This window comes from Vicia villosa, linkage group LG4, assembly GCF_029867415.1.
Source record: "Vicia villosa cultivar HV-30 ecotype Madison, WI linkage group LG4, Vvil1.0, whole genome shotgun sequence".
NCBI classification, from domain to species: domain Eukaryota; kingdom Viridiplantae; phylum Streptophyta; class Magnoliopsida; order Fabales; family Fabaceae; genus Vicia; species Vicia villosa.
In genome coordinates this window covers 133923252-133949955 of record NC_081183.1, presented here as the reverse complement: position 1 = coordinate 133949955, position 26704 = coordinate 133923252, and the positions used below count along the sequence as shown (strand labels likewise).

The following is a 26704-nucleotide window of genomic DNA, read 5'->3' as shown; positions in this document are numbered from 1 at the left end:
CCTAACCACTACGCTTCTTCAAGCATTCGTTTCTAATCATCCAGTCCTAATTCATAATGGACTTCGATTTCAAAACTTGCACACGCATCGCATTGGAGTTACTGCTCAAAAGGTACATCGCCATCCACGAGTATACACTTAGCATCGAGGGAATCTCGAAGTTGGTTAATCAAAAGCGATCATTCCTAATAAAGACTCTGGCATGGGGGGAACCATATCTAGGGGGTGTCGCACGCTCGCGAAAAATGAACAGAGTCGCGACCAATATATTTATCCCATAAGGGAAAGGAATATTAGATAACCTACATAGGAAGGAACAGGGTCTTGCGACCAGAGAATCTAGGTACGGGAGTCGGTTACGCAAGGGGAAGGTATTAGCACCCTTCGCGCCCATCGTACTCGATGGTATCCACCTATGTTTGTTTCTATCTAAATGGTGTATCTATGTCTATGTCTACATGCGAATGAATGCAAAAAGAAATATGGGGAAAAAAGGAATATTTACAAGTGTGCTCGTTCAAGCCCCGCGACTTGATGCCTACGTATCCTTTTCAGGAATCAGAGCGTCGTAGTTCGGCTCAAGATTTTCTGTTTGTTTTTGTGTTTTTTAGTTGGGCGGAGTTGACGCTCGCGCTCTTGCATAAGGGGACAGCCTAGGATGCAATAGAGCGGAGATAACAATGCCCTTAAGAAAGGAGAGAAAGAGAGAGAGTTTGAGTGTTTCGAGGAAATCCCTAAAGCAAGGGAAACTCGAGTTACTCTTTGGTTTGTGTCTTTTAGAATTTGGGAACTTACGCCCGAATGGAACCCTAAAGCAAGGGAGATCCAAGCACTCGAATGATTCCCTAAAGCAAGGGAGATCCAAGCTTCCATTCCCTTTTTAATGATTTTCACTTTTTATTAATGTTTTTTAAGTGTTTTCTTTGTATTTTTTATGGGGATTTTATTTTGAATATTTTTTTAGATGTTTTATGTTGTAAAAGAAAAAGAATGAAAAAGGGGGACTATCCTAATTTCTAAGCCTAATGTTATTCTAATTCAAATAGAAAGGGACAAAATCTATTCATGAAAATATATACAAGCAAGTGCATTTTATTCATGTGAGAAACTATTTTTATCAAAGACTAAAACTATTTATTTATGGTTAATCAACCAATCACAAATCAAAGAAAACAATCAATTAAAATTCGATTAAAAGAAAAATAAAATTCTAAAAGGTCTAATTGAGTAAAAAATATTTTTTTCATTTTTCATTTAAGAAAAGAATTAATAAGCAAGAAAGAAGAAAAGAAAAATCAATTTTTAATTTGTTTTATTAAACAACAAGGGGTGTATCAGTATTTTCTATATGAACCAAAATTCAGTTATAGCAAAAATGGGCTTAATCCAGGGGGTGGGGATAGTAGGGCGTACCATGGCCCAATCCAGAAGCGAAGGCGTGATAGCAAGTGAGGGGTGTGATCCAGAAACAATTCCCAGCCCAGTAGCGTAAGGCCCAGTGTTGTTCTCTATTTCAATTTTATTTCATTTTCCAGACTTTATTATTATGTCAGCATGGTTTGCATGTGGTTTTGTAGCGTGACATGAGAATCTACAGACTTTATCAATTGGTCAGGTTCATTTAAGTATAATAAGACAAAAATTATGCCAAAGCCAATCGCATCGTGCCACATCAATTACTAATGATTGAGAAACGGACAAAGCAAACATCAGAAAAGGAAACCAGCGCCAATCACTTAATGACACGTGTACAGGCCCGAGGAAAACGTGACGCCGGAGATCTCTTGCTCAGTCATCTTCTCCGGTCACTCCGGCGGCGGAGACACCTTGAAATTTCCAGAAATCAACCGGACTACCACCGTTCCACTCGGATTTTCACGTAGATCTCGGATCTACCACTAGTTTTCTCCAACTCTTCCTCAAACCTCAAAACCGAGCAAGAATCTAAAACCCTAACATTCAAGATCTATGCTAAAGTACGTTCCAGATTCAAGTTAAACTCGCACATATTCATAAAGCTCAGGCATACGATCTAAACACGTAAACTATGCTCGTGATAATAAAATCAATCTCGGAAATCCATAAATCGGAGCACACACACAAAAGAACCATCTCAGATATTCAGCAAATGCACATGCTTATGTTAGGATGCTAAAAGAGGTTTGAGCACTTACCTGTTGATGAGATCTGGATTTTGCTACGAAGGAGACTCCACAGCTCTCTCACCACTTGAACAAGACGAGGACGATGCTTGAAGTATGCTGGACTCAGATATTCGTGTGTGCTGAAGAAGGATTCGAATCTTGCTCAGGAAATCAGTAGCTAGCGATGGTGAGCATGGAGTCAGGAAGAAAGACCATGGCTTTTGTTGAAGGTTGAGTTGAAGAAGCAGTGGCCGGAGGTGGTTATGGAAGTTAGTTAGGGCGGCCGGAGAAGGTTGTTATGGTGGCAGGTGGCGGTGGAGCGAATGAAGGAAAAGAGAATGAGAACGGGGGAGAGCGGAGAAGAGGGAATGAAATCTCAGAGTGAAAGTGTGAGATGAGAGCTGTGTGGAGAAGTGAATCGTGAATGAGTTCGTGAGAATGTATGAGGGTGTGGGGTTGTTTATATAGGGCAAGTGTGAGGGGAGTGGGAATGCTTCTTTGAGTGTGGGACTTGAAGTGTAGTTTGCAATATGCTCTTTCCATCTTTTATGAATGTGGGACTTGAATGAAGTGTGTATGTATTGTATGTTGCTGCACAATGCTTAGGAAACAAGCTTACCACATGGAGTAACTCTCATGCATGCCTTTTTATGTGTATGGTGTTTGCATGGCTTATTATGTCATGTGGATAGTGTGTGGAATGGCTTTGTATACTATGCTGCAGCATTAATGGTAGTGACAAAATCATGTTCATGCCCCTACTTTGAGTGTTGATATCTCTAGCCATAAAGCACCAATCATTCCAAACTCAAGTGCATCATGAAGAGGGCATGTGATTAAAGAGCTTTGATGTTTGAGAGTCATTGAGATGGGGCTTGAAGTTCTCACAAAATGACCTGGAACTGGAAAAAAATCATTGCATGGGCCTGCGCACATGACATGGCTTGGTTTATATCCTTTAGCAAAGAAACAAGACTAGATCAGGGCATGACTTTGAGTGCCTCTATCTTGACCCATGCGTGTCCGAACTCAATGATCTTGGGTTCATTAGGTAGAGATCATGGCAAAGAGTAGTTAGAGACCAAGCTTGTTCAAAATGAATGCTTGTGGAGGAAGAAAAGTGGACTTGAATTCCGCCTACCATGTGTTTGTTAAAATGCATGCGCATGCTTTAGAATTCTGCCCAGCCAGGCGTGCAATTGTGGCTTGATGAAAGCATGACTTTGAAGACTTGCACTTGACTCAATATTTGTCCTTTGGATTTGATTCTTGGCTTGTTGGGAAGAGAACATGGCAAGGATTAGAATGATACCAGCTTTGCTTCCATGGCCTTTTTGTAGAGCTCTAAAACTGGCTTGAGATTTGGCATGCCATGTGTTTGTTAAAATGCCAGGTCATGACCTGACTTGTGACTTAGATTATGACTTGGTTTAAATGAATTTTCAGAAACTTCACACCACTTTAACTCTTCATACAAGCTTCAAATAAAAAAGTGTCCAACTACAAAGTTGTTCTCCTCCATGAGAGGAACAACTTTGATGTTGGAATTTTCTTCAAAAAATGCCATTTGCCACGTGTAATCTAGTGCTGAAGTGGACTGCTCAACAAGATTTAAAGCATCAAAAAATTTTCTAAGTGTTGGAAACTTGTCTTTTTGCTATTTTGGCAACTTTTTGTCGAACTCCCGATTTTATCCATTCTTTGACTTTCCTTGATTGATTTTCCACCAAAAGTCAACATTTGAATAATTCTTCTGATTTTGACCCAAAAGTCAACTGTTCTGATTTTTCCGACTATTGATGAAATTCCCGATTAAATCTCTTCCAGTCAAATTCAGTCAAGCAAACACATCCACATAGTCAGTATGAGAAGCTTTTCACACATAGAAGCCATTCCTGATTGAATGTTGACCAGAAAGTCAACTGGTTGACTTTGGTCAAAGAAACCCTGATTTAAAGAACCGGATGATTTGCAAGCCAGTATCCTTCAACCAATGCCTTGACTTGAGACAGAGAGAAACCCCAATCCAGGAGAACTTCCTTGAACATAGAACCACATGATTATACCTCAGTCTCCTTATTCTCTGATCAAAATTCTTTGCAACAGAGCTTTTTCTTGCTAGCCTTTGGATAGCACCAATGATATGCATGCATGGGTATGGATTATGACCTAGGTGATGTATGTACATGAATGCAAAGCCTAAGCTAGTTAGAAGTAAAGGGTAGGACAAATTTGGGGTATGACAGGAGGTTCTCCTAAACAGGGGCAAAATTTCAAGGATCACAGGTGCATGCAATCAAACATCCTATTAACTAGGGGCATTCACCCTAAAGGTTCAATTGACTTGGGGCACACCTCGAAGCAATAACAAACAGGGGCATGTCATACATGGGAAGAATTCAAATTCGAAGGATGGAACACCATGGGTAGCCCTCCATATCCTGGAAATCAATGGCACACCCTTCAATCTAAACGTCAAAGCATCTAACAAGGTTATTTCTCGGGGCACTTCCTTCACGACCTGGAGATCATAGACACCTTTTTCCGCTAAACATTGGGGCATCAAATCCATAAGGTAAAAAACCCAAAAGGTTAAAGGTGTGGAGAACCTCTAAAGGTTAAAGGCATGGAGTAATTCAAAAGCCCAAACTGGGGCAAGGCGCACAGCAGAGGAAAAGACGCTCTCACACTTTACAACCTCGAACAAATCTTTCTCCTAACTACGATCTTCAAAATTCAAAACAAACGGGTATTGGGAAGTCGCGCTAGCATTACACCCCACCTTATCAAACAACCTTACAACTCCAGCAAGCTATATACGCTTGGGTTATCAACAACCTATTATTGGAGCATCATGCAAGTACATATAACTCATGCATTACATACAATGGCTGATACATTACACAGTACCTTTTCAGGTAGTCTTCTTTAAGACAATTTGTCATCCTTTCCAGGAACCTCCCCAGGTAGTCTTCTTTAAGACATTCCTTATCCTTCGCTCAGAACCTTTTCAGGTAGTCTTCTTTAAGACAAATTGTGTCCTTTACTAAGAACCTTTTCAGGTAGTCTTCTTTAAGACAAATGTTCATATCCATTCCAAAAACCTTTTTTGGGTAGTCTTATAGAAGACATTATTTCGTTCCACTCACTACATCAATCAAAACATCCAAGTCATCATAAATCATTGTCATGCATTAATCATGTCGCTTCACTCCAACATCAAACCATGCATATCATCTGGTACATTCATATACTATAAAAGCCCAATTTTCATTTGCAAATCCAAATCCTTACAAAGTCCAGTTCTCGTCCTGACAAATCATTACAAAGTCCAGTTCTCGTCCTGGCAAATCATTACAAAGTCCAGTTCTCGTCCTGGAAAACCATCAAATCCAATTCTCGTTTGGTAGTCAGTTCCCGTCTGACTGTTACATTAAATCCAATTCTCGTTTGGTAGTCAGTCCCCGTCTGACTGTTACATTAAATCCAATTCTCGTTTGGTAGTCAGTCCCCGTCTGACTGTTACATTAAATCCAGTTCTCGTTTGGTAGTCAGTCCCCGTCTGACTGTTACATTAAATCCAGTTCCCGTCTGGTAGTCAGTTCCCGTCTGACTGTTACATCAAAATCCAAATCCTATTTCAAATCCTAATGGAAAAATAATTGCTTAAAAAGACACCTGAGAGAGTTTTGCTCAAATGCCTTAGTGAAAGTGAAACATATTTAGCCTTGTAGAATGTCCAGTCATCAAGTAGGCCACAAAATGAAATGGTTTTTGTTTCGACAAGGATAGTATTTACCTACAATTTTAAAGGATTGCATCGAGATTGCTAAAGGATGCTAAGAATTTCAAATACATGGATGATGTCATACCCCAAAATTTGCCCGATCAGATCTACGTCTCTTAACCCATCAAGAGTCAAAATTAAGAGCCATAGGGTTTGACATTTCTATTGTCAAACTCGCTCTCTTATAAATCAGGTTGAGTTAAAACAAGGGTGTGATTAACAGGTGTTTAGGACCCATTCATTTGGCCCATTTATCTTATTTTTTGGGATTTTTAGTCATTATAATTAATTTTTGATATTTACTCATTTTTATTTAACTTATCATTTACTTTTCATTATTATTATTATTGCAATTTGACTAACTATTAATATTTTAGCATTATTAAATTTTATTAATATTAGGATTATTATTTAGTATTAGTATTAGTATCAGGTTCAATTAATTGGGTTTACCATTTTTTTATTAGGTTTTTATTAATTATATAGGATTATTAGTATTAATATGAATATTATTATTATCATCTTTTTATAATTGTTAAGTTAGTTGGACAATAGGCCCATTAGGTATAGAAATACCCTAAATTGACCAATATAAAAGAAGATATTTTCTAACAAAGAGGGAGGCCAATTTTCTATTGGTGGTATACTTTCCTCCGACTAACATTCCTAACTCTGGTATTACCCAACAACACTAACAATCCTAATCACCCTTTCACCACAATGATCATGTGAATATACAAAGACATCTATTCTCACGTTACTGCCCGAAAAGCCTCAATTTTGAACAACTACTTGTTCATCACCAATCTAATAGAGGTTTCAATAGCCATTACTATTTTTTTTTTTGTTTCTAACATAAACCAGATAACATCCAAATACTTGATACTAACCACAGAGCCAAACCTCTTCATTAATCATCAATAAATCATCATAAGTAAATTCATAGACAATTAACAAAATTCTCTTTTTTTTTTGTTGTTTTATGTTTTCTTCTATTCTTGCAGCCAACTGTCAATTCCATCTGAAGCTATTCAAGAATTGATAAATTGGCCATCGTCTCCGGTAAAGGCTGCGTCATCAAAATGCTCTCCTCACGACGCACGACTTCTAATCAGAACCGATTCACAACCGGCGACTTATCAGCAACAATTCCGTCTGATTCGCTCTCCGTGCATAGCCAATACGCCGCCGCGAATCCGACCATCACGCGGTCACCATCACCCTCACGATCTGGACAGTAGCAACTCGCATCGGACATCGACGAAGCAACCTCAACCGGCCAAACTTCTTCCCTCGCGTTAAATCGCAGACAACTGCTCAGCACGCTGCCGTTCAGAAGCCCCACCTGGCCGCGGCGCATCTTCCCGACAGAACTCACCAACCTGCAATTGTTTCTTTTTTGCTTTCGGGTACGACAGCGTACGAACAACAACGCAACAGTTTTCAAGAGAAAATAAGAAAAGTTTAAACAAGACCACAGCGGAGCAAATCAAGAGAAGAAGTTGGATTGAATCCAACACACCACCACCGTGACAATCGGCCACGCGCAAACACAAGCCTTCAGAATAGGTGGCGACTCTAAAAACCTTTAATTTTAGGGCAGGTTGCTACACATGCATTCGACACGTTCCTACAAGCGAACTCCACTCCATAATAAAGCCTTGGCCGTTTAGAGGTTGGGCATTGGATTTGGTTGGTGAGATTCGACCAACCTCATCTAAAGGACAAATATACATCTTAGCATGTATAAATTACTTTACTAAATGGATCTAAGTCATACCATTGATGAATGTAGATCGGGAAGCAGACATCGAGTTCATCCAAAGACACATAATTTTCATATTTGGAATCCCTGAGACCATAACAAATTACTAAGGCTTAGTGTTCACTGGTCAAAAAATGCAAAAGTTTGTTAAGGAAATAGGGATTAAATTATTGACATCTACAGCTTATTACTCCCAGGAGAATGGTCAGGTTGAAGCACCAAATAAGATGGCGATTGGTCTAATTAACAAAAACGTGGGAAAAGGCCAAAGAATTGGCATAAGACTTTAAATCAAATTATTTGGGCTTTCAGGACATCCCCTGAGGAGGAAAAATGTCACTCCATTTCGATTGGCTTTTGGGCATGATGTTGTTTTACCAGTCGAGATATGTCTCCAATCAACTAGGGTTCAAAGACAGTGCAAAATACCATCGGAATCGTATTGGAACATGATGGTTGACGAATTAGTTGATTTGGATGAATAGAGATTGAATGCCTTAGAGTTACTAAGACAATAGAAGAAGAGAGTCAAAAAATAATACAATAAGAAGGTTAAGTTTAAAACTTTCTCGAATGAAGATTTCATATGGAAACTAACCCTTCCCATGGATCGAAAAGATAGAACATTAGGTAAATGGTCTCTGAATTGGAAAAGATCATTCCAAATAACCCATTTTTTTAATAATGTGTATGTGATTGGATAGTTATCAAAAGATAAAAGACTCCTGAGAGTAAATGGAAAATATTTGAATAAATATAAGCCTATACTTCAGAAAGTTAAAATAATAATAGATTGAAAGCACACACAAAATAAGAGCCAAAATGGTAAAATAAATTTCCAAAATGGCTAAGTCATTACATCATTATAAAAAAGAGAAATTCGAAGTTACATAAAAAACTGAGGAATATTACAACAAGCATCTAAACTTGGAAATCAGCGGAGAGCGAAGCCTTCATCTGATTATATTTCACCGTAGACACTGACAAGCGGCGTTCGATTATGTACTTTTGAAGAGTCAGGGGTGTGAATTTCAGTCCCTAGTTTTTTGGCCTTTTCGACTTGATAGACGCCCACACTGATCTCTTCATCAAGTTCCTCGCAATCAAGCTTTTTGAGCTCGTCCTGATGCTCTTTAGCCTGCCGAATCTTTGCTTGCAGTTCTTTGATTTAGCCCTCCCAGACAGAAATGTTGGTAGCACAAAGGTCGAATTCCTCTTTATTCTTCGAAAAGGATTGCTCTAGAACTTTGACCTTATTGGTGGAGTTGGTGGCTTCATCCCACGTTGCTGCTTGAGACTCCATCTTGTTGACCATCTTGGTTATAGCCTATAGTTTTCGCAAAAATGTCTACGACAACTTGGTCAATAAGGAACCCAAGCTCAAAAATGACATCTGCAACCACAAGCCAAACATTTAAAACATCTACTTTCTTTAATAACTCTTTGATTCCATGGCAAGCACTTGCATTATCCTCTAGCAGTTGAATCAAATCAATGTCGAAGACCTTTTCTCTAATTTTGTGGAGGATTTAGTCATTAGGATCGACGAAGAAATGACCATCAGAAGTAGTTAAAGAATTAGACGTAGAACTTGTCCTTGCACCCATCATGGCTTTCAAGTACTCAACAAGTTTAGTCCTTTTCAAATTCTCTAACTCTTCTCGAGTAAGAGGAGTTTGGAAGTGGTTGAAGGAGCCCTAAAATTCTTTAATAGTCCCAATAGACTGAGTAGCATCTGTAGCACCAGCTGGTTGAGGGTTGTCTTTTTTGGGTTCTCCTTCATCTTTAGGCTCCTAATAGGAGTTAAACATGTGTTAATCTTCGTCTTTTTTCTCCCATTCGTCTTAAGTAGAAATTTTTGGAGAAGAATCACTAGCTTTGGGTTGTTCTTCAGTGTCAGGGATTTCCATGTTGTTGTGCTCAAAACCTTCACCATCACTATCAATTTCATTAGTTTCAGAGTAGTGAGGAGAGACATTGGTTTGAACAACATCTTGTTAGACATCACCTAGTTGGTTAACTTCGTTGTTGGATTCTTTGTTAGATAGAAGGTGAGAGGTTGGAGAGCTGGTGTTGACGAGAACAACATACTTTATGCTGGAAGTGGCAGTGCTAGTTCGATCGCCCTACAAAAAAGAAAAATTAGATAATATTAGTCATGTCCAAAGTGTGATATACCAGAAAATGATTTGAAGGCTAAATTACCTTAGGTCCATTATCGCCAGGACTAGAGTTATCACTTTTGACAAGCTCATTTGCAACATTGATCGGCTCAGGATCAAGCTCGATCACCCTTTTGAGTTTCAACTTCATTTGTTTGAGCTTTGGGTTAGGTTTTGGCAGAGCAGCAGAGTTAGAAGTTGTTGACTTCTTCTTCTTCATGGCAGGTTTCGAAGTGTTTTGAGGAAGATCTTCAAAGTCTGACTCAACTAGTTTAGGTTGAGGATCATTTTGCTTCCGCTTTTTTGGAGTTGGAGGAGGTTTTCGATTGGCCTGAAAATAACAGGGGTGTTAGTGCATTTTAAAGTCGTGCATTTAAACAACAAGTTTAAGGTATTACCTTCACCGTGGGCTCTTCATCACCACCTTTGGGTGAAAAAGCTGCTTTCTTCGCTGCAGCAGCAGCTTTGTCCTTGATCTGTTATTTTCGATCGACAGTTAAAAAGGAAATAGATGAACCACACAGTTAAAATAAGAAATACAGGTTTAAAAAAGGAAATTTTGAAAAGCGAAATTGAAAAATCCTTCCATTGCACATCTTAATAGATTGGAGAGATAATGTGAACATGTTCTATACCGACACGAATGTGACCTTTGAAACTATCCAGAGTATGCTTAGTCAGAACCACCCGTTTAGCAAGCTTTTGAAAATCTTAGGCTTAATTGTAATCTTAGGCTTAATTTGTAACTTTGAAAATCTTGAGTACAATATTATGAGGGTCGGAAAGAGAGAGGAGTAAGTTCGACCACTTTTCCATATTGAGACAGATATTTGTCGCACTCATCTTCTGTAAAAATCATGTTGTAAAGACAGAGATGGCTCTTCTTAGCATAAAGGGGTTTTGGTAATAGTTGGATTAAACCAAATTGTCGAGAGACAAGGTTGGGTTGGTAGCTGACTAAAATGATATGATTCTTCAAAGGCCTCAATTTGGTGGAAATCATTTTTGGAGTTAAGAATGCCTCCCAGGTGGCTATAGTTTCGCCATATAGATCAGTCGAAGGGTCAGCAAAGTTTCTCTAGTAAACTACTCGGGGCCAGGAGTCTTATTGGCAAAAGGATCCATCGAAAGAGTGAAATTATAACGTTTGACATACAACATCACGTAGCTGGTGAAATAATCTCTTAGGGTGGAACCTTCGTCACTTAGAGTTAAAAGGACCAATCGAGTCCCCTCGATTATCCTATTATTGATTGTTTTGTCTTCTTCATTGATGATATTCCTTGTAGGGAGAAATGGTTCGAAGGTGACATTCAACCATAACTGCAATAACCAAAAGGGATTAGTGAACATAATGTTTTTTCCCATTTGGTAAGTCTTTAGGGTTTCGAAGGACTCTCCTAGAGACACATGAAGTGAACCTAAGATCAGTTGACTCAGATCTATCTTGCGCCCTACATGCAGCTGCTTTGCCAAAGTTAAGAACCTCTTCACTACCTAAAGTGACTTCAAGCAGAATATGCACTTTGACAACCAGTGCGCTAAGAAGGTGATATGTTCCTCTTCCGAAACATCGTCAGTCGAGGTGTTATGATGGTTAGATATGTAATGGGTGAAGGTTTCTCTGGACTAATCACAGTTAATATAATCTTCACTCATCTCGTTGGAATCAAAGGCCTCTCCAATAGGTCGAAGCCCAAAAATAGCACTGATGTCGAAGAGAGTTGGTGTCAACATCCCGCAAGGGAAATGAAAAGTATTATGGGTTATATCCCAGAAATATAGCGAAGCTATCAACATAATTTGGTAATAAGCTGGCCCTACCTTCGATAGCAAAAGCACATCATAAAAACCCATTTATTTTCAAAATGGGGATTTATTTTTCTCGACTTTACTAAGCCATGCAAGGTAAGGCTCAGGGTCCTTTGCTAGAGGGCAAGATCGGAACGCTTTAAGGGTGTTACTCATATAGTCTAAGTTGAAAGGTTTTTCCTGGTTTGAGGCGTCAGTCGAAGACTTCGCTTAGTCATCTACCCTAGAGTCTACTTCAGTGTTACCCTTAGTAAGAATCTTAGCTCTACAAATTATGGGTTTCGTTCGATGATATACAGGGAAAAACTCTTTTAATTTTTCAATCTCAGTGTTAGAGCTAAGCAGAGATGGTTAGATGAATAATTACTTAAGATTTGTAAATCCTGAGTTTCTCCTCAGCAAGTGGTGGTTTAGGAACATATTATTGGTTCCCAACCTGCAGTGGACCTCCAATCTGAGTAACAGGTAGCGTCAAATTTTCTAGTCGTTTTCCAACTTTGGCATTCTTTGTTTTTGAAGGTGCCATTGTTGAAATGTTGGAGTGGTGAAGTAAAAATCTAAAGAGTTTAGTTTTCTTGGTAAAAAATCGTAAGAAGAATAAAGGTTTGAAGCTCAGAATTTGGAAAAGTATGACAAGTTGAAGAGGAAGGCTTTATATAGAGAGGGAAAAAATGTCGTTCCCGTTTCTTTTTGAAAACAAAGAGAAAGTTAATGGGGCACGTGTATGTAACATCCCAATTTTAGTAATATTTTTATTAATTATATTAGTAATTATACTATTTGGTATTTTTAATAATTATTTATTTATTTAGTTATTATGTGATATAATAATTATTTGAAATATTTAATTGTATGTGTGTTTGTGTTATTTGGGTTAATTAAGTTGTATGAGAGATATAGTTAATTGAGCCTTAGTAGTAGAAACGTAATAGATGGATTATGGGTTAAGCCCATTAAGAGAAAAGAGATAGTAAGAGGAGAAAATTAGGGTTTTAGAGTAGGAGTCTCATAACTTATTTTTGGGGAGAAAGGAAAAATAGAAAAGAGAAGAGAAAGAAGGGAGGAGCACTTGAGAGAAGAAGAAAATTATGGAGGAAGCCTTAATTTTCGCAGCAAGTTTCAGCATAGAGTCACCTTGGCAAATCGGGCATATCTCTCAATCCAACCGTTGGATCATTATGGTACTTCGACACAACGTTCTTGACTCATAGAGGTAAGTTCTAACCCGAGCGATTTTAATTTTTAGGGTTTTAAGTCTGTCTCATAAGCTGATTCCCGAACTAGTGTTTAGGTGTGTCTCCAATTGATGTTAGAAAGGATTTCTTTTGGAGAAAAACTTAGAGCTATGATGAAAGACCATATTTACCAAGGTAAGGGTGGGGTTCGAATTATATAACTAGGAATATGATGATTGAATGTGGGATTAAGGTGTATGAATTTTTCCATGGATTATTTGTTTTGATTCTGTCGTGTTGATTCGATGAAATTAGTTGTTGTTGTGGTGATAATTGTTGTTGTTTTATGCAAAGTTGCAAGATGTTTCGTTGACGATGTATACCTCTATTTATTGGTAAAGCGACGATATAGGCTTATGCCTTTGTGACGATGATGTTGTTTGTTGTGTGTGTTTGTTGCATTGATACACATATGCATTTTTGGTGACGACCTGGATTGGCAAATTAGTGACATAGGCTTATGCCTTGATGCCTCTATTAACTGGCAATTGGTGATGGGGGCTGAAGCCCTGGGTACCACATGCATGTGCAATTGTAGAGTCTCATTATATGTGGCATGAGTGTGATTTAATTGTGACGTGATGTGACTTGAGTTGTTGTTGAATATGACGATGTGAAGTGAATTGTGATAATGTGAAGTTGTAATTATAAGTTGTTATGCTAATGACTTGTTGTGACAGGTACCTTCTGGAAGACGAAAAATAGTTGTTATAACTATTATTATGTTGTTGATTTTGTTATTATAACTGTACAGTTTTAAATTGTTGTTATAGCTGTCGTCTGAAAGTTGTAAAGTGATAATTTTGTATGATTTAATTCTAACATATTAATTATCATACTTTTGTTTATATTTTTCGATATCTCACCCCTTCTGATTGATGTTTCCCTTACCGTGGGAGACGGACAGGTACTCAAGATAGCGGTGGAAGTTTTGAAGTGATTTTATGAAGTCTTTAGTTGTTGTTAGTCGAGTTGGTGTTTTGCTCTGATACGTAGCACTCGAGGGGATAAAACGATTGTTTTAATTATTATTTCTTTTGCTGAATTTTTATATGGTTTTGGTTTAAATTGTAACTTAAAGTTATCGTGCAAAGATGCTACGACTTGATTTGAATATTTATGATGTTTGATGATTCCGCTGCGAGTTAAGCATCTAATTTGAAATAAAGTGATTTTTGAATAATGATTTAATTGTCTGTTTTAAGTTTACGTGTTATGTATCTATATGAAGGAAAATAAGCCGTAAATATTTTTGAGATGACGAATATGTGAGACCTCAAATGAACTTGTTTGAAATTTATACTCGGATTTTCTGTATAATTTATCGGGTAAATTTGGGTTGTTACAGTGTACGCACCCAAGAGTTGGAACGAGTTGTTGCCTATTCAGTTGCCACCGTCACTCCTAAAAGATAGGAGTAATGATGATGAGTGTAGAGATGCATGTCTCAATGAGACGTTTCGGAAAAGTGGTCATAATGACCACGATGTCATAACAATAAGTGAACAGTCGCGTCGAAGAATAGTAATAAATGTCCATTTCTTCATATGGTCGAAAAAGACATTTTTGGGGGCAATTTGTTAGCTACAAATTCGATGCTCACTAAAATGAAGATCTTGAAGAAAATAAGGATTAATTTCATGAAGAAAGATTAACTTCGACAAAGCGTGAAGATGTTATACAAGATGTTTTGGCGAAGAGCTAGTCACATTGATGAGCATTATGTTTGATCTGGGACTTAAAAATATTTTGAGTCAATTAGACTTGGAGTTCGACGTAGAGGATTTTGAAATAGGCCAATAGCGGTATTTTGGCCTTATCCGTTCCTTGAGAAGGACACATGAAGGCTTGCAAGAAATGAAGCGCATGCAATTGGAAACGTGTCATCTTCTGAGTAGAAGACTGTTGTAATCGAATATATATATATATATATATATATATATATATATATATATATATATATATATATATATATATATATATATATATATATATATATATATATATATATATAGTGGACGACTCAAGTGAGAATACTTGGTTATTATGAGAAATGAGAACAATGAATTACGACCATTAAATTTTGATTTGTTGATTTTAATGGACCAAATTGATTTCTCTTTCTATGATCCTTAATATATATATATATATATATATATATATATATATATATATATATATATATATATATATATATATATATATATATATATATATATATATATATATATATATATATTTATTTCTCTTTCTATGATCCTTAATATATATATATATATATATATATATTTATTTATGAGTCTCAGTAAATAGATTTTCTGTGTGTTCAACATTGTACTATACTAAAAAAAATACTCAAAGTATCCAGCGTATTGAGAAACGAGTCTCTATGAAAAATGTACGTGTAAAACGCTTTTTTTTTTTTTCATTTTTAAAGGAGTTTATTTATGTTCAAAGTCATTTCCTTTTCCTTTATATTTTCAGTCGAAACCTTTACTTATTAGTTAAATTTATCTTGCTCTGTCTTTTACATTTACAAACAAGCCTTTTACATTCATTCCCATTGTCTTTAAGTTTATCAAACACTTTAGTATCTAGAAAACTCAGAACAACACATTTACCACTATCCACACATGTCCTAAGATCAATTTAGTCAATTCTGTAAGTAACCAAAGATATTCATTTTGGAAGACTAACGCTTGTTTACCAAAAACAAGGGTAAACGCTAACTCTCCATCTTTGTGGGGAATACTAGATTTTTATGCCCATTTTCACTTGACAGGCTTGCCCGACCCGCTCTTTTTTTGACGGGCTTAAGGCGGGGCGATGAGGGCGGCCCGTTTTGCCGGTGTACCTACAAGGTTATCACTCCGATGCCTAAATCCGTATGTAAAAGAGTATAAATGTGTTTGAAACTTATTATCCGAAATGATGCATTTTCCTATATATATTGGAGAGGAATAACAACTTCGCTATCTTTCAGACGTGGAATGCAGATAATCGTTGGATGCGCTTGAGGCAGAAATCTCCTGTGGCTGTAACAAGATACATGATAACCTTACGGTAAGGAGAAGACTTCCAAAAATATAATTGTGTAGTCGTTCTAGAATTCATGATGTAGATCGAGATATCTCCCAATGGTCGACACCAGAGGAGTATGATCGACCCATAACCAATGTTTTAAAAACCGGACCAGACATCAAAACGGTGAGGGTACTAGGTCACTGGTTTATTGTCGAACCACTAGGTCACTAGTCGAACCGCATGACTAAACCGGATTAAACCAGATGACTCTGTTAAATAGACCGGTCGTTATAACAAAATTATATAGATATAAAACATGTCAAACATGATGATTCAGTCTCTACAATATATAACTGACACTTAAATTTTTTAAAAATATCATATACTAAATAAATTCACAAATTTATAATTTAAATTCAAATTTTAAACATAGGTATCGCACATAATAAAATAGTACAAAATTACAAAATATATATTTGCAAACAAATTTAATCGCAACATAATCTAATTGAATAAATTATAATAAATAACTTCATTGTCTACTAAATTTAATTTCAAAGAAGAAAAAATTATTTCAATGTTGGTATCTCCTTCTTCAATATCGAAATCATCTGCAATAAAATCAACCGCATCCGAAACATCTTTATTTTTATTTTTATTTTCTATTTTTATTTTCTATTTTTTTATTTTATTTTATTTTTTATTTTAATTTTTTATTAAAATAATTAAAATTATGTTGTTTTAAGTTTTTAAAATAAAAAAAATTAAAAATGCATTTAAATCACCGGTTATGGAAAACCGGTGGTTTTTCTGGTTTTATCGATTTACATCGGTTTTGAGTTTTTCTGCTTCACACCAGTTCAATGACATATCAGATTCAGCAATCGAACCAAACTAGTTACTTGGCCGATTTTCAATTCAACTGATCTGACCGACCGGTCCGATCCGATTTTTAAAACACTAATTAAAAAAATACATACATATATATATATATATATATATATATATATATATATATATATATATATATATATATATATATATATATATATATATATATATATATATATATATATATATATATATATATATATATATATATATATTTAAGTTCATATTTTGCTACTTTCATCATTAAATAAAAGTAGAAACAAGTAACAATCAAAAGAAAAAGTAGAAATACGTATTAAGGTATTAGTACCCAAAAAAATCATCATTGGTTTGAAATGGGATATTCTTGGAACACACATGCCACCATTCAACACTTGAAGTGGATTGGATCGTGATGATGATTAAAGAGTAAGGATCCATATCATCATAAAACCGTAACCGGTTTCACCTAGTCGGCAACAAAAATCACGAAACGACGCACCGAATCACATCATTATCACCGTAAACGACAATCCATATCAAAAATCCGGGTCAACCCGACCCGCAACTACCTCCACACGCAACAAACCCCACATCCCACTACTATACAGCTATTTAAATTTCTTTCCTCCAAACCTTCTTCTTCTCTCTCATCAGAGTTCTAAAATCTCATTCGTCGTAATTTAGGGTTTTGCATTTTCAATTTTCACCTTCGATTGGTGCCAGCTAGCCCTAAGATACGATGTCGCTTCGACCCAATGCTAGAACCGAAGTTCGTCGCAACCGTTACAAGGTTGCCGTCGATGCCGATGAAGGTCGCCGGAGAAGAGAGGACAACATGGTTGAGATCCGGAAAAGTAAGCGTGAAGAGAGTCTGTTGAAGAAGAGACGTGAAGGTCTTCAAGCTCAGTTTCCTACTCCTCTTCAGTCATCCTCCATTGTCGAGAAAAAGGTAATCGGTACTTTAGGGTTTGATGTGGATTTGATTTCTGATTCTGATGTTTGATTCGGTCATGATCCAATCTCCAATAGCGTTATCAGTTTAGATTTGATTGGGGTTTGTGATGTTAGGTTCAGTGGTAGTTAGTTATGAAAATGGGTTTGACAATTGACAGTTAGATATGTTTAAATGTTGCAGTTAGAGAGTCTTCCTGCAATGATTGCTGGGGTCTTATCTGATGATAATAACCAACAACTTGAAGCAACTACTCAATTTCGGAAATTGCTTTCAATTGGTAACTTTTGATTCACTTTGATGTTTTTAATATGTATGTTTGTGATTCTTAGTGTTGAATATATTTTTTTTGTTATGTAGAACGAAGCCCTCCTATTGAGGAAGTTATTCAATCTGGTGTTGTTCCTCGTTTTGTTGAATTTCTAGTGAGGGAGGATTTTCCTCAACTTCAGGTTTGAAGCTTTGTTTTTTTTTTCCTTTTGGAATTTTAGGTAATGTGGTGTGTAGTGTTGTTGTTGAAATTTTTTGCTATGATATGTTTGTTTAGTTTGAGGCTGCTTGGGCACTCACAAACATAGCATCTGGAACTTCTGAGAACACTAAGGTTGTAATTGATCATGGGGCAGTACCAATATTTGTCAAGCTACTTAGTTCACCTAGTGATGATGTTCGGGAGCAGGTATGTTCATACTGGAATGTGATAGCACTAGAACTGGCTTCATACATCTGATTTTTTGCATTTTTGCTTAAGTATGGTTAAAATCAAAACTCTGTAATTGTAGGCTGTGTGGGCCTTGGGAAATGTTGCCGGTGACTCCCCTAGGTGCCGTGATCTTGTTCTAAGCAATGGTGCACTGATCCCGCTGTTATCCCAGTTGAATGAACAAGCAAAGCTTTCAATGCTGAGAAATGCCACATGGACCTTGTCAAACTTTTGTAGGGGCAAGCCTCAACCTCCATTTGAGCAGGTAATTTTTGTTGTTAATTTAAACTTAACCTGCAGAGGACTTTTTTCAGTGTATTAATATTGGAATTTGGATGGACAGGTGAGGCCTGCGCTCCCTGCTCTTGAGCGTTTGGTTTTTTCCAATGATGAAGAAGTCTTGACAGATGCATGCTGGGCTCTCTCATATCTCTCTGATGGGACAAATGACAAAATTCAAGCTGTGATTGAAGCAGGTGTTTGTGGCAGGCTTGTACAGCTGCTTCTGTGAGTGCCTATTCATGATCAACAAATATCCTGATTCATCTATTAGACTTTCTTGTCTCTAAATGTTTGTGTTTTGTAGGCACCCATCTCCTTCAGTGCTGATTCCTGCACTTCGCACGGTGGGAAATATTGTAACCGGAGATGATATGCAAACTCAGGTAATGTCATAATGGCTTATGAGTTGCAATAATTAGTTGCTACCCAATTATTTCTAATAAATTTAGCTTTTATTGAGTAAAGTACCAAATTAGTGCTGTATTTGTAATTTTTGATAACACATTAAAATTTGAAATAATCGGTAGGTAAATTTTGAAAGTCTAATTTGATTAATAGAGCACACCAAAATGCATAATAGTATGTGGTTGTTGAAGTTTCATTGATGTAAATAGAAATACTAGTCTAGGAATCAATTTAGTTTTGAGGTGGCGGGGGAATTTTGGTCCGGGAAGAACAAAAAGTTATACTGGTGGAAAATTTTTGGTCTGGGAAGGGTGAAAGTTACACTTGATAGTCATTGTCATTGCTGGTGATTCACTTTTATTTATTACCTTGAGCATAGACTCTAGTCTTGTCTGATTTTGGTGGGACTCTTTTTGTCAGGCTATTATCAATCATGGTGCACTCCCATGCCTTTTGAGCCTGTTGACCCATAATCATAAGAAAAGTATCAAGAAAGAAGCTTGCTGGACTATATCAAACATCACAGCTGGAAACAAAGAGCAGATACAGGTAAACTAGTAAATCCCTTTTCTTTATACACACTTAATATTGAATATTATGTTTAATAAAGTATGGTGATAAATTTTTTAATTTTTTATGCTTTTCTTTAAGTTTGATGTTTGGGTACGTTTTTAAATTGAATTTCTCCGTGTTCCAAGTTTCCCGACATCTAAATATATGCTACTGTTACTTTGTTTCTGCAATATTGGGAGCTACATCCTGTTTAACATAGAGATGTGATGAATAAGAATCATTCTAGTCTTGTAGATCTGATGCAATAATAATCATTGTAGTCTTGTAGATATATTTAGTTCTCAAGCACTCATGTTACACCAATTAGGGTAATATTTATATAACTTGGATTGTTATGTGACTCACTGAAGGGAATGTGGGGTGTTGGTTTGAAGGATGGCATTATTGTTATGTTTTCTGTTTCAGGTCTTGTGTTTTGTTTGCTTGTGATTTAGTTTGCTTATTTACCGAAAAAATGCTCTGAACGCCACCATTTATTATGCATAATGTAGGCTGTTATTGAAGCTGGTCTGATTGCTCCTCTAGTTAATCTTCTTCAAAATGCTGAGTTTGACATTAAAAAAGAAGCTGCATGGGCACTCTCCAATGGTACATCTGGCGGTACACATGAGCAAATCAAGTATGTGAAATGTTTTTTCTTATTGTTATTTCCTGGCTCTGTTTCATGCGGTCAACACGGGAGTTTATGTATTAACTTACCAAATGTTGTTGTTACAAGGTACTTGGTGAGCCAGGGTTGCATTAAGCCTCTATGTGATTTGCTTGTTTGCCCTGATCCAAGAATTGTGACTGTCTGTCTAGAAGGTCTTGAAAATATTCTGAAGATTGGAGAAGCAGAGAAAAGCTTTGGTAACACGGGAGATGTCAATGCATATGCTCAAGCTATTGACGATGCCGAGGGATTGGAAAAGATTGAAAATTTGCAGAGTCATGACAACAATGAAATTTATGAGAAAGCTGTTAAAATTCTTGAGACATATTGGTTGGAAGATGAAGATGAGACACTACCTCCAGGCGATGGTTCTCAACCTGGTTTTAATTTTGGAGCCAACGACCTTCCAGTCCCATCTGGTGGATTCAACTTCAGTTGAAGACTTCTGTTGAGTGGGTATATGCCTCAGTTATTTTATTTTTTCCTCTGGGAGTTACAGTTGTAGTTTACATCCAATGTATAATACAATTTTTGTGTTTCTAAACAAATTGCTTTCAATAATTGTAGGAACATTGGATGGAGCAGGGTTGATCTAGGGTGACTTTTGGGGTTGAGTCTGGGTGGGGTTGGGGTGGGGTGGGGTCGGTCCATGTACTTCATGGTGTCTGGTGTCAGTCGGGTCTAGTGTCTGTAATGAAGTGCTGGGGTGGGTCAGTCTTAACTGCCATGTCCGAATAAGAAGGGGGAGGTGGTGGGTTCAGTTAGCTGCATAATGTGAGCATTGTATCTTGTGCAGGAAATATATTTTGCTGGGGAGAAATTATGTTGCAGTAGCAAGGACATGTGTTGTGTGGCAATGGGGGAAGGGGTTTTTCTTTGAAGCGGCTTTGAGTCCTATTTTTTATTGAGTCGTAGTTTGTATTGGTTATTTATACCGACCGAGTCAGAATTTAATTTGAGTGAATAGTGTTCAGAACCCAATTTTATGTTGTACTCTAGTAAAAAAAGTTAGAGCTATTTAATCTTCACCTTTAATAGTTAAAATGCCTTCTGAAAATAGAATTAGTTAAGTCAAACATGAAACACCTATGCTTAAAAAGTTGGATTTCAATTCTGTGGGCAATGAAACCACTTTCTTTTAATACCTACTATGAAGGGGTACAAGAAAACCAATGCTGTGGTGGATCTTGAAATGTATAAGAGGAAGAAGAAGCCTTTTGTTTCTTCATTCTTTTAACTGGGGAAACAATATCATTTTGTTTCTTCATTCTTTTAACTGGGGAAACAATATCAAGAAGTTGACAGCTAGAGAAGAGTCACACTCTAATCAAAGCTGACGCAACCCTAATTGTCGACCACCTCAATTGTGATTATGACATCAGATAATTGAAAAAGAAAAATGATATGAAATACCATGTAAATCGACAAAACAGTCTAGTGTAACACCACCTTTACTTAAAATATTCATACTCATAAATTTATTTGAGAGCGTCGTACATTCAAACTAATTATTTAAAATTGAAAAATATGAGATACATAATTTTGAATTATTTATAAGTTGCTCAATATTTTTTTTAAATTGCATCGCACACATGACAAATAACTGAAGAGATTTGTATTGATTGGGGAAGGTGGACGGCAGCCAAGCTGGATCCCTCAAGTTTTTGCCTGTAGAATTTTATTTTCAAAACATTGAACATGAATTCTAAAAAGGTTCGATGGACACGTAAGAAATGAGTTATTGATGTCAGGATAGTTGGCAGATAATTCTGACAGCTACTCAAGGTTTCTTATTGGATGGTTACAGCAACAATTCTAGTCCTTCGATCGAGCACATGATCCATTATTATGTACTTGCCAACTTTACATGTATCGTAATGATAATACTACTGAGACACGTAAGTGAGAAAAGTAAATTTAGTGTATAAATTTAACATATATGCAGACAAATTCAAGATGAAACGTGAGTCTGCACAAAGTTTGTAGAATTGAAGAGAATGTGGGATGTGAATAATTCGCTAAGCACCCGTAAAATGACTCTTCAAATAAGAAATACTAAGATTGAAAAGTAAAGCAATACAAATTCACTTAACAAAGTTTTATATTCGTTTAGCGAAATATGGCAGTTTTAGCGATTCTTAAGAGACAATTGTATTTAAAGAGACAATTGTATTTACTTTCTAACGAAAGAAATATCGATTCTCTATGAGATTGTTTGGGAGTTGGTTTTTGGAGGATTTTGGAAGGGAAGATTTTGAAAGGTTGCGTATATATTTAGAAATATGTTTGATATTTTCTAAGAGGTATGTTTGAGAGTTTGGAGAGGAAGGAAAAGGAGGGGAGATCTTTAAAAAAGAGAATGATTGAGTGGAAAGAATTGAAAGATTTTGGTTGGGAGAGTTTGGTTTTAATTTATTTTTTGACCGGAACAAACTCATCATTTCATAACGTAACTGTTGTTCAATACTGTTCAATACAAAGAGGAATTGAATGAAGAGACATGCGCCTAGACCATGAATTGGTCGTCCTTGCTAACAAGTGAGCAACCGAATTCTCTTGGCGATTAGTAAACTTTACCTTAAGTCGGGATGTAAATCTAAAAGTTACTTAATACTAGAAATAATAACACAAAACTCAGAATGACCAAAGGAATTATTGTTAACAACCTGAACCACCGTTTGAGAATCACTTTCAAAGGTAATGCGCTCCATGTGCATATGAGTAGCTCCTTGAATCGCTTCCTTAAGTGCCAACGCTTCTGCTTCTACAACCGTGTGGTTGCCAAAGTCCCACGAAGTACTTGCTAAAATAAAACGACCAGAACAGTCTCTGAAGCACCACCCTCTATTAGTAGTGCTTGACTGATTATTGAAACCTGCATCCACATTGCATTAGCCCTCCCAAAACGGGGGGGGGGGGGGGGGGGGGCTTCCAAGTGATATGATGGTGATCTTCCATAGTGCTTGACTCTTGGATATTCTAAGCCCTGACCCAGTCCTTCCAAACATGGTACCCCTGCACACCCAATTGGATTACATCTTTCTTTTCATTATTCCAAATCCAACTATTCCTATTATTCCACAAAACCCATAACATAACCGCCACTCTATCTGCAACCCTCTTATCCTCCCTCCGAAAAATGTCTTGAAGTATCGACTTCACATCGCTCTCATGCTCAATTTTAGGGCCAATAACTTCACCTAGCCTTACAATAGTCCAACAATGTGCCGTTTGGGGGCACCCAAAAAACACTTGCCACTCATCCTCCACACCGCCTTCGCAAAACTAACAAAAAGTGGAACAAAGAACATAATGTTGTCTCAATCTACTACGGGTAGGAAGGCAGCCGATACAAATCCTCCAAACTAAGTGCTTGGTCCTTGGTGGAGCTTTAATCTTCCACATGTGATGCCAATCCCCTCCCACATTACTGACTATGTGATTGCGACGATTATGCAACCAAAGCTTGTAGCCTGTTTTCACACTATACATACCACTTTGTTCCTTTTTACACACCAAGCAATCCTCCCTTACCTCCTCCAATAAGGGAACCTGCAAAATATCATTACCAATCTCAAGAGGAACCTACTGGTTTGCTTTTATTCATAACACCAACAATTTCCTAAATTAGGGGAACTCAAAATTTGTATTGGATGGGGGTTTTAGAGGGTTTCAGAGGGCTTACATAAATTTTTCAAATATCTTTTATGTTGTTATACTATTCTGAAAATTAAAAATGTAGTAGTGATAAAAAATCTTTTATCATTCTATACAAAATTATTTTTTAAAAAATTGTTAAATATTTTCTTATAATTTTTTAAAAAATTCAATCTCGAAAGCCTTCCCCTCCTCTTCCCTCCAAACTCGGAAACAAAACCTAAATGAATATCATTGCACTTAGCGAATTCCCACTTACAACTCCCCTAATAAACGATTAAAACATTAACTCATAAGTTGAAGATATAACATTGTAAATATTTTGCGAGTAGAGATTTTTTGTTTAAAGTTCAAAAGCAAGAATCAAGGTGGATTCAGTTACAATAAAATGAGGGATTATATTGTCAATACTATATTCATCATCTTCTTTTATTTTCTGTAAGACTATCATGAGTATGTGTAGCTAAATATTTATTTTGTTAAGATTAAATAGTTGTCGATACTCTATTGTATTAAGTGTTTTTAGATTTCAGGGTTCATTGGTGGAGTAGAAAAGTTGTCTAATTGGTTTTGGAAATTTCATACTTGACTGATTTTTGGCATGTGATTTGCGACATCATGAGCTCGACACAAGGGAAAGAAGCTGAGGAAATATTACTCATGAAATGATGATGTTTGATAGTGTTTTTGACTTGAATGATTTTGGTTTTGGATGTCGAAATAGCCATGTTACCCTAAGACTTAGGACTTAGATTGTTTTTCAGACCGTGAAGGGTAGTATCTTCAGGGATTCAACAAATGTTGATGGTCGACAACAACAGTTGAAGCGAAATAAAAAAGATCAGATTGAGTAATTGCCTTTTGATCTTATCCATTCATTGAAGACGCGTGGAAACAAACTAAAAGGTTGGAAGACATGCAGCGCGATACACATCGTTCATTAGTAATAAAGCCATTGCAGACAACTATTTATGTATTAGTATATATAGGGATTCTAATTTTAGGATTCAGGGGTGACAATATCATTACAAAAACTCCAAAAAAAACTCAAAATATCAAAACGAGAGTGAGAAACGAGTCACTGAGCAAACATGTATGATTCTGCACACTAGTCTTTACATATTTAAGCAAAATCTTTTCCTTTATTTTCCCTTGTCTTTTCTAGCATTTCACTTTTTCATTTACATTATGCTTTATAAGGATTTTGACCCACTCGAAAATCCTCGTTTTCCTTGCAATTTATTTTCTTCGTAGTCAAACTATACTGTTACAATAGCAATCCAACACTTTTTCTAAGAAGTTACACACAAATATGTCATAGGATTTACTAGTCAATCTTGCAAGTAACATTTCCAAAGACTACCGATTTTTTATCAAAAATCAACGTAAACAAATTGGTACGCACAATGGGCCTTTTTTTGTGCGAATTTTTTAAAGAAAGTTTTCTTTTAGAAATTATTTGGTATCATGTAGGTTCTTTATTTGAGTTGTTCCCAATGGTCATGTGTTTATGCGCTTGAGGAGTTGTAAGTTACTTCTAGAAATGACACATACATCCGCTATAATTGTCCCTACACCAAATCCACATAATAACCCCAAAAGCCAAGGGGAAAAACCAACCTAATCAATAGTGAGTAGCGTCGATATTCCGACTGTTATTGGGGTAACCGCCCATGTTCTTGTTTCGACGATAATACCTTTGATAATATTTGAACCAACATCGTCTTCGCCATTACCGGCGAGTATTCCGACAATGGTTGGGGACATACACACCACACTAAGAAACACTTCCAACCCAGGAGTTACTTATACTCAACAACTTTCGTTGCCAATGGCGACGAGGGAACAATCTTATGGCATGCCAAAGACGATGATGGCAAGCCTACAAACAAATGCGTCTACATACGCAGATAACGCACCATATGCTTTTTTTGCCTTATAGTCCTCAATTGGCGCCGGGATCAATGTTAAGTTACCTTAGTCAGACTACGCGACCTCAAACAGGGGTTAGTTACATCCCTCAAACTACACCATCTTTGAATACAACTAATCACATCTCTGTAAGACAACAAATAGACGAGAGTAATCATGAAATGGTTAACTTACTTACTAACAGATTTGTACAACATTCAATCCCCTGATTAAGAATACTAACCATAGTTACCAAATGTTGGCGAACCAAATGGGGGTGAATTGCATATTTCTTTGGTACTCCGCAAATGCCTAATAAGCAGTTCCCTCAAGTTTAGAATGTTAGGCCTCCCCAAAATATAGGAGTGGCTAATAATATAGGAGTTCCCGTAAATCAAGTTCTACAAGGGTTGGCACCTTGACTAGTGGTACCCCCCACGCATGAAGAGGTCGAGGGTAATTTAGGGCAAAACGGCCCAAAAATAGTTTTGGTCAACATAAACCAAAATGTGGACGAAGTATACATGAATGTCCAAAAAATTAATTTTGGAAGACAAAATAATTTGGCCCATATAGTTTAAGCTATTATTTTCCAAAATAACCTTAATGTGGGCCTCCATAAACGAAATTTTGTGTCTCATTTGTCGGAATATGTACTACATACTAAATTTCCCAGGGACGGGAAAATCCCCAAATTTACCAAGTTCGCAGGTGACACTAATGAATCGATTGTCGAACACATGGACTATTATCTTACTAAGGCCAAA

The 26704-nt window shown here is 36.7% G+C and overlaps 2 protein-coding genes across 3 annotated transcripts; one reads left to right on the top strand and one right to left on the bottom strand.

Moving 5' to 3' along the window:
- Positions 1-17183: 17183 nt before the first annotated feature.
- On the top strand, positions 17184-21397 carry LOC131595252 (importin subunit alpha-2-like). 2 transcript variants are annotated; one of them, XM_058867556.1, is made up of 11 exons: positions 17184-17751; positions 17938-18034; positions 18115-18206; positions 18302-18433; positions 18537-18722; positions 18801-18964; positions 19044-19122; positions 19565-19693; positions 20209-20336; positions 20436-20821; positions 20937-21397. In XM_058867556.1, the coding sequence occupies exons 1-10, from the start codon at positions 17542-17544 to the stop codon at positions 20806-20808; spliced, it is 1590 nt and encodes a 529-aa protein (XP_058723539.1). In that variant the 5' UTR covers positions 17184-17541; the 3' UTR covers positions 20809-20821; positions 20937-21397. The 2 variants fall into 2 exon arrangements, with proteins under 2 accessions (XP_058723539.1, XP_058723538.1); XM_058867555.1 differs by having other exon boundaries at positions 20436-20825.
- Positions 21398-22972: 1575 nt separating this feature from the next.
- Positions 22973-25759, bottom strand: LOC131597908 (uncharacterized). The gene is made up of 4 exons (XM_058870568.1): positions 25724-25759; positions 23805-23921; positions 23393-23654; positions 22973-23244 (listed from the first exon to the last, which is right to left on the bottom strand). Exons 1-4 carry the CDS (start codon positions 25757-25759, stop codon positions 22973-22975), a joined length of 687 nt encoding a protein of 228 aa, XP_058726551.1.
- Between the last annotated feature and the right edge of the window lie 945 nt (positions 25760-26704).